The 14,611-nt window shown below is 43.8% G+C and overlaps 1 protein-coding gene across 2 annotated transcripts in view; it reads right to left on the bottom strand.

Annotated features, from left to right (window-relative positions):
- Window positions 1-14,611, bottom strand: part of SV2B (synaptic vesicle glycoprotein 2B) — a 65,797-nt gene that overhangs the window by 27,787 nt on the left and 23,399 nt on the right. For both annotated transcript variants that reach the window (XM_036389481.2, XM_036389482.2), the window contains exon 2: window positions 2,536-3,379. In XM_036389481.2, the coding sequence (XP_036245374.1) occupies window positions 2,536-3,019 (484 nt within the window). In that variant the 5' untranslated portion in view covers window positions 3,020-3,379. The remainder of the gene's footprint in view (window positions 1-2,535; window positions 3,380-14,611) is intronic.

The following is a 14,611-nucleotide window of genomic DNA, read 5'->3' as shown; positions in this document are numbered from 1 at the left end:
TACATTTTTTTCTAGCTGCAGGTGGATGGGAGCTGAAGCTATCCTAAGATTTTAATGATTTTGTTCTTGTCTCCACCAATAGCACTTCCTCAACCTTCCCCTTGAGAAGCTGATATCTGCTGTCCTTATGCCCTAGCTGCTGAGAAAAGAGATGAAGCCTCCTTGCAGGGCCAGTATTTGGGACATGAGGCTGTGCTGGAGGCAGGGCTGCACCCACGCCTCGTGTCCCTGCACTGCCCTGCTCCCTGTCAAACCTCCAACACCCTCTTCCCTGCTGCTGCCACCCCTCATTGGGCAGAGAGGTCTCCTTCCCCTCTCCAACCCCAGAGATCTGCACTGTTCCCTTCCTACACCCTCCAGCAGCCCCCTACCCACCCCAGGTTCATCACATTCTCTTTTCTTGATGCCCTGGGTACCCATTACACACATCAGAGCACTGCTGGGCAATGTGAGGCTTTCCAAGCCATGCTTAATTCATTTTCACAAAGCCATCTCACAAACCTCAGACTCAGCAGCAGAGAAATGTCCAGCAGACAAGAAAAGGTGTTTAACAAATAAACTGGACTGAATGGACTGAATCAGAGACCTGCCCCATGTACACAACCAGTCAATAACAACTGCATGCTGCCATAACCACCCACTCTCCTCCCTGCCCCAAACTAAGATGAGCCAGCTTTTATTGTTTTAAGAAAAATCCTTTTTTTTTTCCTCTCATAATGAAGTCATGAAATAGTTTGAATACAAGCAGATTGACAGCAGATCCCCCAAACAAACAAGCTAAGGACAGGAGAAATTGTTCTGCAAAATCAGGTTCTCACAGGCTGTGTTTGAAAGTGGGCAGAAAAGGCAGCAAGAAGAGTTCTCTTCCCCTCATTAGCAGTCCCAGATTAGCTCTGGTAGTGCGCAGGAGGCTGGAGCTGGGATTGGATACGGACCCAAATGTCTCCTTGCTTATTCAGAGCTTATCAGAACACCCTGAACTTTCAGCCTTGCAAATGCTGAGCTGGAAAAAGCAGAACAGGCTCTCTGGGGAGATTTCGTGTTCATTTTTACCTGTGGTTGGGCCAGAAATACTTCAAAGATAGATTTCCTTGTGACATTTGAAGTTTTCTCATTCAGGAGCCTGCCAGAACCCGAGCTATACAAAGGTAGATATTTATGGGGTCAGAGTTTCAGAAAATCTCAGCTTTCATAGAGTCACCGAAATAAATGACCTGCTTTTTAAAAAAGGTCTCATCACTAAAAAGACACCAAGCCTTGTGTCCCACAGGGAGCTGGTGCATTCCAAAGCCCCTTTGAAATCAAGATCTAATTGTGAGAGGTTTGCTTTTAGATATCTGACCAGAGATATTTCAAGCTAGAAATTTTAATGGGTTTGTGAAGCAAAAAAAGTTGTTAAATTCTTTAAGGCACAAAAATCAGTACAGACCTGGCCAACTATAGAAAGAAACATCCCAATCCTCAAGTTCAATGAAAAAAGAGAGAAACAGAAAAGTGAATATGACCTCAGTACACCAAGAGGAGAGGTTTATATAGGGATAATTATCTATTGCCTTTGTCACACGAAAATAATGTCAATAGAATGAAGACACTGGCTGGGGTCTAGTCCCAAATCTGCATTTTCCTTGCATCAGACAGGGCTTCTGGGCCAGCATGTATGACCTAGAGTCCCTGATGATTCCCTGCAATGCCAGTCCATGTCCATCAAGACACACTCTCTCCCTCTCCAAGTAGTTATCCAAGAGCTATTTTATTTCCCTTCCAGATGCTCTGTCCTATTGAGTGGCTGGCTCTCAATACAGACCCTGCTGGATCCTGTCCTGATTCTTGGAGATCTGGGAGGCTTTGCTGTTTTGGCTGCTGGAATTTGGCTGGCCTATTGTTCAAGGGGAAAAATTGTTCATCCAAACCGTTCCACCCAGTCTCAGTCCCAATAAATAACTAAGCTTTGTATTTTGACCTCAGGGAGATGTCAGTAGTGATGCAAAAGGGATGTTGCCAGTAGCCTCAGCTTTAATCTTCATGCTGCACTTTAATTGCATTCCACAGACCTAAAAAGAAACCTCCATTGACTACATTTGATCCAGGACATAGGACCAAACTGAGAAGTTAGCAGGCAGAAGGAACTGACTGCACAGTTGATTTGCCTGTTGGGACTCTGGCCTGAAGAAAAGGGAAACCTGTGGTTCCTAACAGCTTTGAATTTTGAGTCACTAGATCCACCTTTAACTTTTCACTTATTTATCCTTGAACCCCCCTTGGAGTTTTGCCCTGTGGACCTGCAGACTGTGAGCTGCCTTGCCCAGGTGACACACACTGACCAGATTGGCGCTGGGGCCAGAGCACATTCTGGTACAATTCTGCTGCTCATCAGCTTGTGAACCCCTCCTGAGTCAGATCCACCCAGGCATGACTATGCATGACATACAACACAAGAAGAAAGTTGTCAGAAGATCCTGAAATCAGCTGGTCACTAGAAAAGGTGTCCAGCTACTCCTAGCTGCATTAGAAAAGCAGTTTGCCAGTGGCACTTACCCAGCATCCCTTTGTTGGAACTGGACAAGCACATATCCTTCTCAGCACTGGGAAGAACAAATCCAACCACAAACACCTCCACCCCATCTGCCATCAGTGCCAACCCTAAAACAAAGAAGAGAGTCCACTGGAAGCGTCCGTGGCCACACTCCTCAATGATGTTCTCATACTGGTGGGCGAGCTGCTCCTCGTCCTCCATCCTCTCGGCCATGAGGTCAGCACGGTCTCTGTACTCATCATCCATGGCAGGGGCTCGCTTCTTCTGCTTCTCTTTAATGTCATCTGGGTGTGGGATCCCTTGGTACTCCCCCTCATAGACCTCATCATCCTCATCGTGGCCTTCTGTGACATCACTCTGGGCATCCTCGTCCTGCGCGGGCTCATCCCCGCCCCGGTAGTAGCCATCGTTGGGTGTGTCATAGCTGCCATCCTGGTACCTGTAGTCATCTGAGACCTGGTTTGTGTTTCTATATCCATCATCCATTCTGAACAGAGAGTTCTAAATGCTGCAGGTCACTGTGTAGATATTCTAAAATGGGTTTGTGCAGTTCCTGGTGTCGGTTACTTGAACATATCTTCTCTCCGCTCTTTGGAACTGATGGGATGCACAGCTTCCCAGGCTTGGAAGGAGAATTATATATAAAGGTTCTCTCTGACAGAGCCTCAAGCAGCTTTTGGTAATGCTTCACTTTTCAGCTGTCATTTGTGACTTGCTGGCTCCTGTGCCTTGGGTGAGAAAAGCTGCTGTCTGGGGAGCAGCGAGGGAAGAGCAAATTGCACAGCTGGGGAGCTAGGAGGACTTGACAGGTTTTTCCTGATTCATTGTGGTGCTGAAGGTCATGTCCTGAGAAAGAGGAAACAATAGCAATGAGACAGCAGTAAGCTTGCAAGCACACACGCACTGAGTTTAATGCCCAACATTTGGAATACGTGCTTTTCCTTTGAAAAAATATGGCAACAGAGGAATGCTTTTGCATCATCAAAACCCAAAGCCTCAGAAAAAACCAGAGCATTAAAATGTACCAAGTTCAGTGGGAACCCAAAGTAGAATGTAAAGTACCATGTGGTCCCAATTTCTGTCTTTCCTGGAAGTCCTGCCTCCCATATGTGGTCCTGCTTTCCATGGAGAGCAGAGCAGCACTGGGCTGGGTTGCTGGAACAGAGCTCTAAGATTGCTAAATATGTTTCCATCCATCTCCTCAGAGTACAGTCATCCTTGGTCCCTACAACTGGCTAGCATCATAATGAGACAAAATATGATCTGGGTTTTCTTTTTCATCCAGATCCCCACATTAATTTCATTTATTGACTTCTTCTTTTCCCTAGTGTCTCTCCATCTGTATCCCAGATGCACAACTGGCATAAAGAGTCTGCCAAGTCACCAAAAGTCACACCAAGCTCTGTTCTCCCCATATCTAAACATCAACAGGAGATGATTTTCACAGAGAGCAAAAAAACAAAGCTAATACAGAATCACTGCTGTCTGCAGGGAAAACCAAGAAAAGTCAAGACACATCTAAACACACACTCCTTCTGGACACCTGATTTCCATTATTTTCCAGGCAGTTCCCAGCCAGCTGGCTCTGCAGTGTTCCCCTGCCTCACACAGCTGCAGACACAGAGTTTGGAAGGAGGAGCACATGGGAAAGGGAGTGGAGTCACGCCAGAGCAGCCAGCACAGCGTAGGCATGCACAGAACGTGGACTTTGCTTCAAGCTTTGAGCTACTTGCCTAAATAAAGTGCAAATGAGGTATGGATTGACATGGGCAGGCACAAGCCTGAGGATGTGTGGGTGTTGTTACCTACACAGTCAGTTGACCTATAGAGGCGCACGCAAACGCACACACTGTAAATAACAGTGCTATATGCAGCTGAAATGACTTCAGAGGAGAAATTCAGTAGCACTCTCTATAATAAAATGCTCAGAGGGGCATCACTCCCGCTGAAAATGCTGTGATTTTCTGGCAGCCCAAATGCTCAGGGTAAGGAAGGAGCCAAGGCCTGACTTCTCTGCATGGATTAATGGCCATGCCTTGCCTGTGCTGTTCATGGAACTGCTCCAAGGAACTTCATAAAAGCTTCCTCTGCCCTTCTGTTTATCTACCTGTATATCTGTGGCCCATAATTACAACACAGCCTCTGCAGAACCTGCCAGAACCTCTTCCTTTTCTCTGCTGTTTGTCACTACATTCAATGTGTTTCCTCTTCCCTTTCTTTATGCTGAATCACACTGTACATTTTGCATCAAGTGAAAAAGGCAACATGGCATTCTTCCAGGACTCAAAAAGAGTGATCAATAAAGCAATAGAAAAAAAAAATAGAAATTCCAAATGCATTCTGATCAGGTTATAATGATCAGGAGTCCACAGTGCAGGGAGGGGTAAAGAGAAGTATTTGCATAGGCACCAGAGCTGTTAATGTGCAGGGGAGTTAATACATCTGACAGCCACCAGAAGCACTTAAGTGAGTTCTACAGCTCCTGTTTCAGTGCTGGAGTGTTACCTTTAATGGTTAAAAAAGTCCAAAATTACTTTTGAGTCTCAGAAGTCTCTCCCAGTCCTGAAGTAACTTTCTTGATTACACAAAGATTTGTGTCATGACTGAACATCGTGTTCTCCAAGGCGGTAAAATGTAGTTCCACAGAGACATATTTTCTTTTGAAAAGTAGGGGAAGGAGCCTTTTATTTAAAGAGAAAAAACAAAAGAACAATATGTGCAAAAGAACATTAGGTCTTGCTTTGGAAGTCTTTAAGAATCATCTGCTGACAGGTCATGCTTCAAAGCAGCCTCAAATGTTGGAGCAGGAAGCGCAGTGACCTCACTGTGTTTGTCCCTTTCTGGTTGCCACAGAACTAAATTCAAAACTCCTTTTAGGAAACGAAGTAACAATAACCCTAATGATCAATAGCAGAACTGATCAGACTCTGAGTCTCCACAAACCTTATCTCTCTTTTCAAAAGGTAAAAGTATGTTCTTAAGTGCTGGAAATCATTTTGTTCTCTGTTTAAAAGCTGCTGAGGCTTAAAGCTGGGCTCTTTGCCTCCCACAACAACAGGACCAAAGATCACAAACTCAGAAAAGACCTATTGAAGCATCCATGCTCTTTCACTGACACACAAAGTCTGGCTGGCATTTACCAGATGGAATCACATCTTGGGCAGCCTAAGAAATAATGACATGAGCTGATGAGTCTCACAGACCAGTGAGAGTCACCTGTATGGGGAAGAACAAGTATTTCAAAGAAAAGGTCATGGCAAAAAATAGTGACTGGTTTCCCATTCAGTTTGTAGGATGGATATTTTCTGGGATCACCCCAGGAGAAGGGGCAGTGCAGAGAAGCAGGCTATAACTTCAGAATGCTACACTTTCTATATTTCACACCACTTGTTTTCTTTCTTTACCACATATGCACAGGCTGATTCACTCCAGACCTGATTCTTTAACACCCTTTCACTCAAGCTGAGCTGCACTCACTCATTAACAGCCCCATTTAGCATTTAGATGCGAAATCATGATGTGTCATGAAGATGGCAGGCTTGGGTTGCTATAATTACCCTTCACAGTGATGCATGAGGCTTGAGACAAATTTACACATCTCACCAAAGCCTATTGTAGCAGGGTGGGTGTCAGTCTCTTCTCCCAGATAACAGCACAACAGGAAATGGCCTCAAGTTGTGCCAGGGAAGTTTCAGACAGGATATTAGGAAAATTGCATCATCAAAAGAGTTACCAAGCATTGGAACTCTCTGCCCAGGGCAGTGGTGGAGTCACTGGAGGTATTTAGCAGACATGTAGATGTGGCACTTGGGGACATGGTTTAGTGCTGGGCTTGGCACTGTTGGCTCAATGCTTGGACTTAATGATCTGACAGTTCTTTTCCAATCTAAATTATTCTAATTGCAACCCTTGGCCCTTCTAAACTGCCAGATCCCTTTGAGACACACAAGTGAGGTTTAAAGACACAACAAATGTCAGGCTCCATAAGGCAGAGTCTGCAGGGGCAGGAGGGCAGAGGAAAGGAAAGCCTCATTCTGGTTCTGCCCAAAACAGCCCATTAAAATGAGGTTGGACACAGAAACCTGGGATACATCAAAATTCAGATTCTTTCCTCATTTCTTTAAAATACACTGTGCACCATGCAGATTTCTTATAGTCTTTAGCTCTTTTGTTAGCTCAGATGTTGCATACTTAGCCAGGAATTCAGTCATTGGAGCTCTGCAACTTAAAATAGGAACCTAAAGTCTTGGATATCCTCATAATAGAAATGGTATCTAGTCTAGGAAAAGGGATGTTTAAAAAAAGCAGACGAACACCAGCATTTGCCTCTCTGAGGGGGCAGATGAGTAAGTCTGGTGTGCTGAGGTGATAAACTGGGGGCTGGAGGGCAGCAGAGCTTGGAGGGGATGCAGAGAAGGGGGATTTTCTTGTGCCTGGTACTAAATGAAGAGAGCCCAGGGCTTGTCAGAGAGCTGAGCTCTATCAGAGGGCAGAAATCATGTCAAATTACTGACCAGGGAAGATATGAGAAGGGCTTTCCATGAAATATTGCACCTTGGGGCATGATGGAGTTTCTGGAAAAGCAAAGAGAGTGAGGATGTTGCTTTGTGGGAGCATGAGCCGTGGGTGCACACACATAAATGCAATATGAATGCACATCCATGGTGAGCATCCAGCAGGGACACAGGGAGCCAAGGCTGGGAGCTGCCTCCCAGGGCCTTTCTGCATGCTCAGAAGGGCAGAACACTCAAAACCAACAGCAGGAGGGAGAGGTTATTTGAGCACTAAGGAGAAGGAGCATGACAGGGACACCATAAAAATGCTTTCAAGGGATTTTTAGCATTCACCAGAATAATCCCTGTAAAACAGATGGCAGAGCAGTTTAATATTCTGCCTGAAGGACGACTCCTCCTGCAGAACATCCTCACCCCCAGAGCTGCTTTCTGCTGACAGCAATGGGAAGGTGCCCAGATCCTACAGTGACCATAAGGACATTCTGCAGTCACAGAGCTGACTGTAAAAAAAATCCTGAGAAGAAATTTTCCTCACTGAAAAGAGAAAGATGGTTATGTAGATAGGATTCTGCGGAGTTCCAATCTCACATTCTTAGTGAGGCTGCAGTTAATGGATCTGCTTGTTCACATGAAGGGACAGATTTTTGAGGTGCCTAAGAAATCACAGCTCCCAGGGCAGCAGCATCCTGGATTTCAGCAGTGACAGCAATATGATCAGACAGGCTGAGCCCTGTGGCAATGAGTGATCACCGAGCTGCTGGATTAAGTGCTGCAGGTTGAGCATCCTTTGCTTTTTGGCATCTCTGTGTCCCTCCAGACCCCACATCAGGACAGCACAGATTTCCCCTGGCGGGAATTACAGATCCCTCACAGCTGTGGTTATATGAATATTTTCATGTATGGGCAACTTGTGTCCCCAAAACCTTAAACCTTAAATACACCAGAATTTGGAGGGATGAGGTCTCTGTGCTCCCAGCTTCACAGCTGAGGAGTTGTCAGGAAAAGTGGTCCCAGGTCTTTGCCAGGTTTTCAATGAAGTCTTGCAGTCTAGCATTTTAATTTGTTTTTAAACTAAGAAAGATGCTATTTTACCTCAGGATAACTTTGAAAATTCCCCTCTTTCCAACTAGTATAAATAATAATAATAATAAATTTTTTAAATCTAAAAAATTAGACAGCAACCCTATAATTCACAACAAAAATGCTTTCAGATCAGGTGCATTATAAATTCTTCATCTTACACTGTAGAAAGTTACCCTTTTCATTGGCATAAAAAAAAAAATAAGATGTGCATGGAGATTTTTTTTCAAACTGAAAAAAAATATTTCATTAAAGAAATGCCATCCTGTCAACTGCTTGATCCATTTTTTATTAGAAACATTCATTGAAATTGTTGGGTTTTTTTCCCCTAAATAATTCAGGTTTGGAAAAACGGCATGTTTTTGCCAACAAAAATTGTAACAGGAACTTTTATTATGCTCTCATGGATGTAAAATTATCTCAGGTGCACCTTTAAGAAGACAATATAGAGAAATATGATATAGGAAAAGTAATCCTGCTATTTATATGCATATGACTAAAAGTATATGACCTCTGTGAAGAAGAAAAGGGTTTTTCTTCTACAAGGTTCTGATTATTGTTGGGGATTTTGTTTGTTTTGGTTTTTTTTGGGGGGGCTAACATTAGAATTGGTGCTGCAGCCACACAGTTCAACATCCAGAAGAGAGCTGAGCAATATCATCATTCTCCTGGACAGATGGCAAGGCTGGGATCTTGGCAAGGATCCTGCAGAGGGAAAAGCAGCAGGATCTGAAGAGAATTTATATGTGAGGGAAGGTAGAAACAGGAAATGAGGGGGGTTTTGAATACAGAAAGGTAAAAACCAAGTGAAATTGGAAGTCAAGGAGCAGGAACGGGGATTAATGGTGCAAACTATGCTCAGAATAAAGGAGGAAATGGCCAGGGAAAGATGGAAGCCCTGACATATTACTGATCCACAAACTGTGGGAAAAAAAAGTGTTGTAATAACAGTAGCTCTTGCCTTCATATCCAAGGATTATAAATGCATCTGGTGCCATCTCTCTTAGAGATCAGCCCTAAGCCTTATTAATTCTTGCTCGACTTTTTGCATCTCTCCTTCATTGCCAAAATAGCAGGAGAAAAGTCTTAGAGCACAGGACTCTGAAACACTTTTGGAAGAAGTTGGCTGGGGAAGACATCACTCAGTCAAAACAACCCAACCCAACCCAAACCACACCAATGGTGGTGGAATATTATTTTAGGGGATGATTGTATCCAAATAGATCACATCTCTTGCAGGTCTTCAGCAGTCATTTTCCTTCCTTTGCCTTTCCATCAAGTACCCTCATCAATGGTGGTGAAGAGCAGTGTGTCCCTGGGGAATTTCCAGGAGGCCTCTCAGCTCTGAGCACTGGCCAGTGAATCAGTGTGATTTAATCAGCTGATGACCTGGTCTCTTTTTTTGAAATACAGAACAGCCCTTGGGATGCAAGGGTTAATAACTGCAACCGTTTTCCTCACCCTAAACACAATCAAAGTCCTAAAGCTATCTACCCTAATAACTGCATGGACCAGAATTCCATCCCTGAACACAATACTACTCCTGACTCTACTCTCCCTCGGATCCTAGACAGGATTCTAGACAGGTAGAGGAACACTGAATGTATCACTAGGAAAAATGTTCCATTCTGATTCCTCTCCAGTCTCACAAGATTGGAAGTAAAATTTATCTGCAATTAATGTCCAAAAGAAACCATAGTCCTCAAGCACTCCTGAAGGAGAACTATATCACAGACCCAGGTAGAAAAGCCATTGCAGCTGGAGCAATATCAGATCCAATATAATTTCTGAGGTCTCTTTTCTGCTCTTGTTCCAGAAGAACAAGATAATCAAGGAGGCTATATGGGTTTAGACATAATCAAGGAGGGTATATGAGTTTCGTTTTCTCACTCAGTGACATGGTAGCCAGAAGTAAAAAGGAGCTGCTTTGCCATCAAAGACAACAAAATTACACAGAAGGGCATGCCAATATATGTTTTTCAGGTGTAAAATTATGTGTTAATGGCTACAACAATGAACTGTGGCTGCAAACCCAGGAGGCTAACTGGGTCTGGGCAGCAAGAGATTTAAAAATCAAAGTCTGTAGCAGAGCCTACCTCTTAAAAGAATTTGCTTTGAACTGTAGAAAAAGAGCTGTCTTTTGTTGTAGCTTCAGAGGAGAACACTGTATTAAGTGAAAACTAAGGAGAAAACTAGTTTCTCCTGAAACTTTTTTTATTATTAAGAAATTATTTGATAGATATGTAACACAGCTTCAAAAACTCTCCATGGAGCTTGTTAAGCAAGCTATCTGTGCCACAGATTCTGTAAAGAAGAGCAAAATATTTGAAAGTCATTGAATTGAAATCACCAGGTTCAAAGAACTGACTTTCAGTAGGACAGATGGCACCTACTGATTGCTCCCCTTCAGCACAGGTAGGACAGGTGGGGTAGAAGCCCTCTGTGTAAAAAACATTGATTTGCTCAAAGATGCTGCCAGAGTCTCTGGGACAGGATTCATTTATTCACTGCTCCCACACTGTAGGTTGGAAAAGATTGGTGCAGGTGCAGTCCTGGTATATCAGGAATTGCAGGGAAACCAGAGCTGGAGTATTTAGTGAGTTACCAGCAGCCCTGATTAATTATTTAGAGAAAGCATTTGAGCTCAAAATTCTCTGCTACAGAGTTCATTGAAGTTCTCCTACAGTTTCTGGATAATCTCTATTGATCTGTGGTGGGTTTTACACATTCCCAGGCAGGTGCACACTGTGTATGTTTGTTCCACCAGGAGAAAATACTTATTGCATTATCTGATCCTACAGTCCTGCATTACACAATGTTCTGTGAGGAGAAACTATTGTCTTTGAAGCTGAATCATTTACAGTAGCCCTTGGATTTGGAAGCAGAGATGGAAGGGATATAAACACAAATAGTTCAGTAGTTTGATTGAACTGATTTATGCTGAGTAAGAATCTGGCTGCACTGCTCCAGTGCCTTTACATTTTTTCAGTCTCACCCATCCCACTGGGGGAGATTTCTGGTTTCCAGCACATTGCACACTAAAATGCCATTGCCTTTTGTGGTGGTGGTGGTAGTGACTCACAGCAAAGTGGCTGTGGGCAGAATAATTCAGCTTGTAATCCACTATGTTATGTTATGAACTAAGGGACAGAAAGTCCCCCAGACTGTTAGAAGGAGATTATACCCTCAAGTCTGATACTGTGCTGGTGCAGATGCTTTAAAGGTCATATCTAAGACAGTGTGTGCTACAGCAAGCTGGCACAGCAGACATGCAGCAGATGAAACAAGGAACAAGCATCAGTCAAGCAGAATAAACAGCTTTTCTGAAGTTAGGGGCACAGACTAGCAAGTTGGGTGTTCATGAGATAGATACAGAGAGGAGTGTTTAACAGTAGGAGTTGGAAAGCAGCAGCTTAGCAGCACATATCTATATAAGGAGGGACAGACTACACATTAGGATCCCAGAGAAAGGCCATAAAAGGTCAATTTGACAAGCTGAATATGGATAATGAGTTGAGACAGATGGTGTAAGAGTATGGGAGCTAATAAATAATGAACAGACTCGCTTCAAGGAGCAAACACGGCAGAGAGCTTAGTCAGAAGGGAGGTGGTGAAGGGGAAAAGAACAAAACCAGGGAGGATGGAGGAGAATCACAGCAGGAGGGCTGGTGGGAGAGGAGTGTCTGCTTTTATGTGCCAGAGTTTTGTGGAAATGGTAATTTACCCAAAGAAAACTAAGAAATGCATATGCCTGAGGTGGAATTTGGCCATTTTACTGAGTTTAACAATTTTTTAGTGCAGAAATTGCTCACAGTCTCTAAACTTCCTCTAGATATCTATTTCCTCTTCTCCTCCTCTCCCATTACCACAGCACCCAAGTAGCCTACAGTGCTCCCAAGTCCCATCAAAGGTTGGGAAAAACTCTCAGGTTTGTTTTGCACATCATGACTTGAGGCAGAGAGAGACTAAAGCAGTGTCTGAGCATGGAAATGGAAATGGAAATGGAAATGGAAATGGAAATGGAAATGGAAATGGAAATGGAAATGGAAATGGAAATGGAAATGGAAATGGAAATGGAAATGGAAATTCTGTGTGCTATTCCCCAAATTCCAGGACACTGTGGACAAGCAAGGTAAGGGTTTATTCCCATCTTCAAACCCAGCTATCCTCCACATGATGGCCAAGATAAAAGTGAGTTTTTCTGCCCCACAAACATTTTCCTTCATGTGAATCTGAGGCACAAACCACAGCCTGGACACCAAGTAATACTTAGAGGTGTCCCAATGTAGATGCAAATAAAGGAGCTTTCCCAAAATCACCTGGGGGAGCCATGTCAGAGCCAAACAAACAGCACCTGTTTCTATTTCCTTGTCTTTTGAAATATCATAATGAGCTAGAATCTTTGAGGGTTTACTGCTTATTAATAAACCAGCCTCTCTATCAGCATTGCACCTGGCAGTGTAAACCAATAGGAAATTGGATGTTTATTCAGAAACAACACTGCCTGGTGCCCTTTCATGAATTTGAGCATTTCTACGTGTGTTTGCCCTTGGACAGCTTATTAGGTTTAACCTGACTGGGCTTGGGGACCCTGACAAGCTCCCAGAGAGGACTGTAAGCAATAACCTTGGAAGGAAACTGCTTGCAATTCAGCAGATTCTGCCTGTGTCAGACAGCAAACATCCCTGATTAACTATAAACTGCTTAGCTCATTGGCAAAGATGTGCCTCTGGCTACAAAGGGGATTTTTATTTCATCACACTTGCAACCTGAGTTATTAAATAATGAGCTGCTTAATTAACTAATTCATTAATACATGGCTGTGATGAATAGATTTGCTTCAGTGACAGAGCCATGAAAGCAGAAAAACCCTGAGTGATTTCTAAGTACTGCTTTCTTTCAGGAGGGATTTTATTTGAGCAAGTATCCTTATTAAATACCCCTTTCCTTCTTTTTCCTGCCTCTACCTAACAGAGCAGCCTTGAGGTCTGCTGTGTCTGTTTGCTCCCAGGCTCTTGTCCTTTCCTCCTTTCTGCTTTGCTCCCCCTTTTCCTTTGGATCCATGCAGATTTTCAGAGAGTGTTGTGCCACAAAATTACTCTTTGCCCAGTGCTCCCACACTGCTGTGGCCAGGGTGCCTCATCCTCCCCAGTATCAGATGGGAGGTGACTTTGGTGTTTCGGGTTCTGATAAACACCCACCAGTTATCGCCCATGATCACCTTCCCATTGCTGGGCGACCAACCAACCTCCCCACTCCTGGAGACAAAATAATTTACTGCACCTCAGGGCAGCCTTTGCAGGATTGTTATCTCCTGTTTTCTGTGGTATTGGAGTGTGTTGAGAAAGAGCTGTAGCAGAGACATTTCCCCAACAGCTCTTTCCCAGCCCAGGATGCTCAGGCAGCTGCTCACCAGCCCCAGTGAAGTGTACAAATGCAGTGGCCATGCCAAAATTCTCTCCTGCTCCCAGAAATCCCCTGCAGCCTGTCACAAACACAGCCAACCTTATGCTTCCATCCTGCCCTTTAATAGGTTTGATCCCTGGGTTTCCCTTTGGGGCTGCCCAATGATCAAGGCTAAAGGGGCTCAGTTATTATGAGATCAGATAAAAAGGGTGGTTCTCAGACCAAATCCAGCTTCTTTCCTTCCTGCATAAGACCTCCAAAACAATTGCACTGTGGCCTCAAGGGCTTTCAAAATTGCAAATATACTGTTCATTATGCACCTTGTCTGTGGAGAAATACAACTGCAAGCAGAAGCAGATTCAAAGAGCCTCCTTTCATGGTTAAGTGGCAGGGAAAATACTGGAGCATTGCCTTTTGCTCCTTTCATGTTCATGGCATTTTGATTAGTGATTAGTTTAACCTTTTTTTTTTTCTTAATCTGAGACACTACTGAGGAGACCCGAACCTTGTAGCAGCCATGATCATTCAACAGATTCGATTGTCACTATGTGCCCCACATCTATCACTGCAGACAAACAAAACACACCCACAGAGTGATGTCTTCTTCTGTAAGGAGGCAATTTGCAAAGCCTGTCTGAGCTGTACCTTGAATATCTCAGATTCTCACATCTTTGAAGAACCTGCTTTTGAAACCAGCATCTTGTGCCATAGGGCCTGAAATATGTTGGTATTGACTTACCAGCAACCTTACACATAGCAACTCTATGCTTATGTTTTTATGCTCATGAAGGATTTTGACTCAAAAGAGCACCCAGCAGTATTTTTGCACCCACAGAAGAGGGGAATTGATAATTTGAGCATGTGTAATGGGCCCTTTAACATTTTGGAAAGTTGGATTGCCTGGCAGTGGTTTTTCCTAAGCCTCCCTCATTCCTTTTTTGTTCCTGCAGGAGCCTTTAGGATGGGTCTTTGCAAGAGGAGCTCATTTACACAGAGCCTTAAGCTTGGCCAATATTCTGACAACTCAAAGTCTTGTGGCTTTCAGCTGTGCCATGGGGCATTTGCTGTCTCACAGCCT

The sequence above is a fragment of the Molothrus ater genome, chromosome 13 (genome assembly GCF_012460135.2).
Source record: "Molothrus ater isolate BHLD 08-10-18 breed brown headed cowbird chromosome 13, BPBGC_Mater_1.1, whole genome shotgun sequence".
NCBI lineage: Eukaryota > Metazoa > Chordata > Aves > Passeriformes > Icteridae > Molothrus > Molothrus ater.
This window is presented reverse-complemented; position numbering and strand designations above follow the sequence as displayed.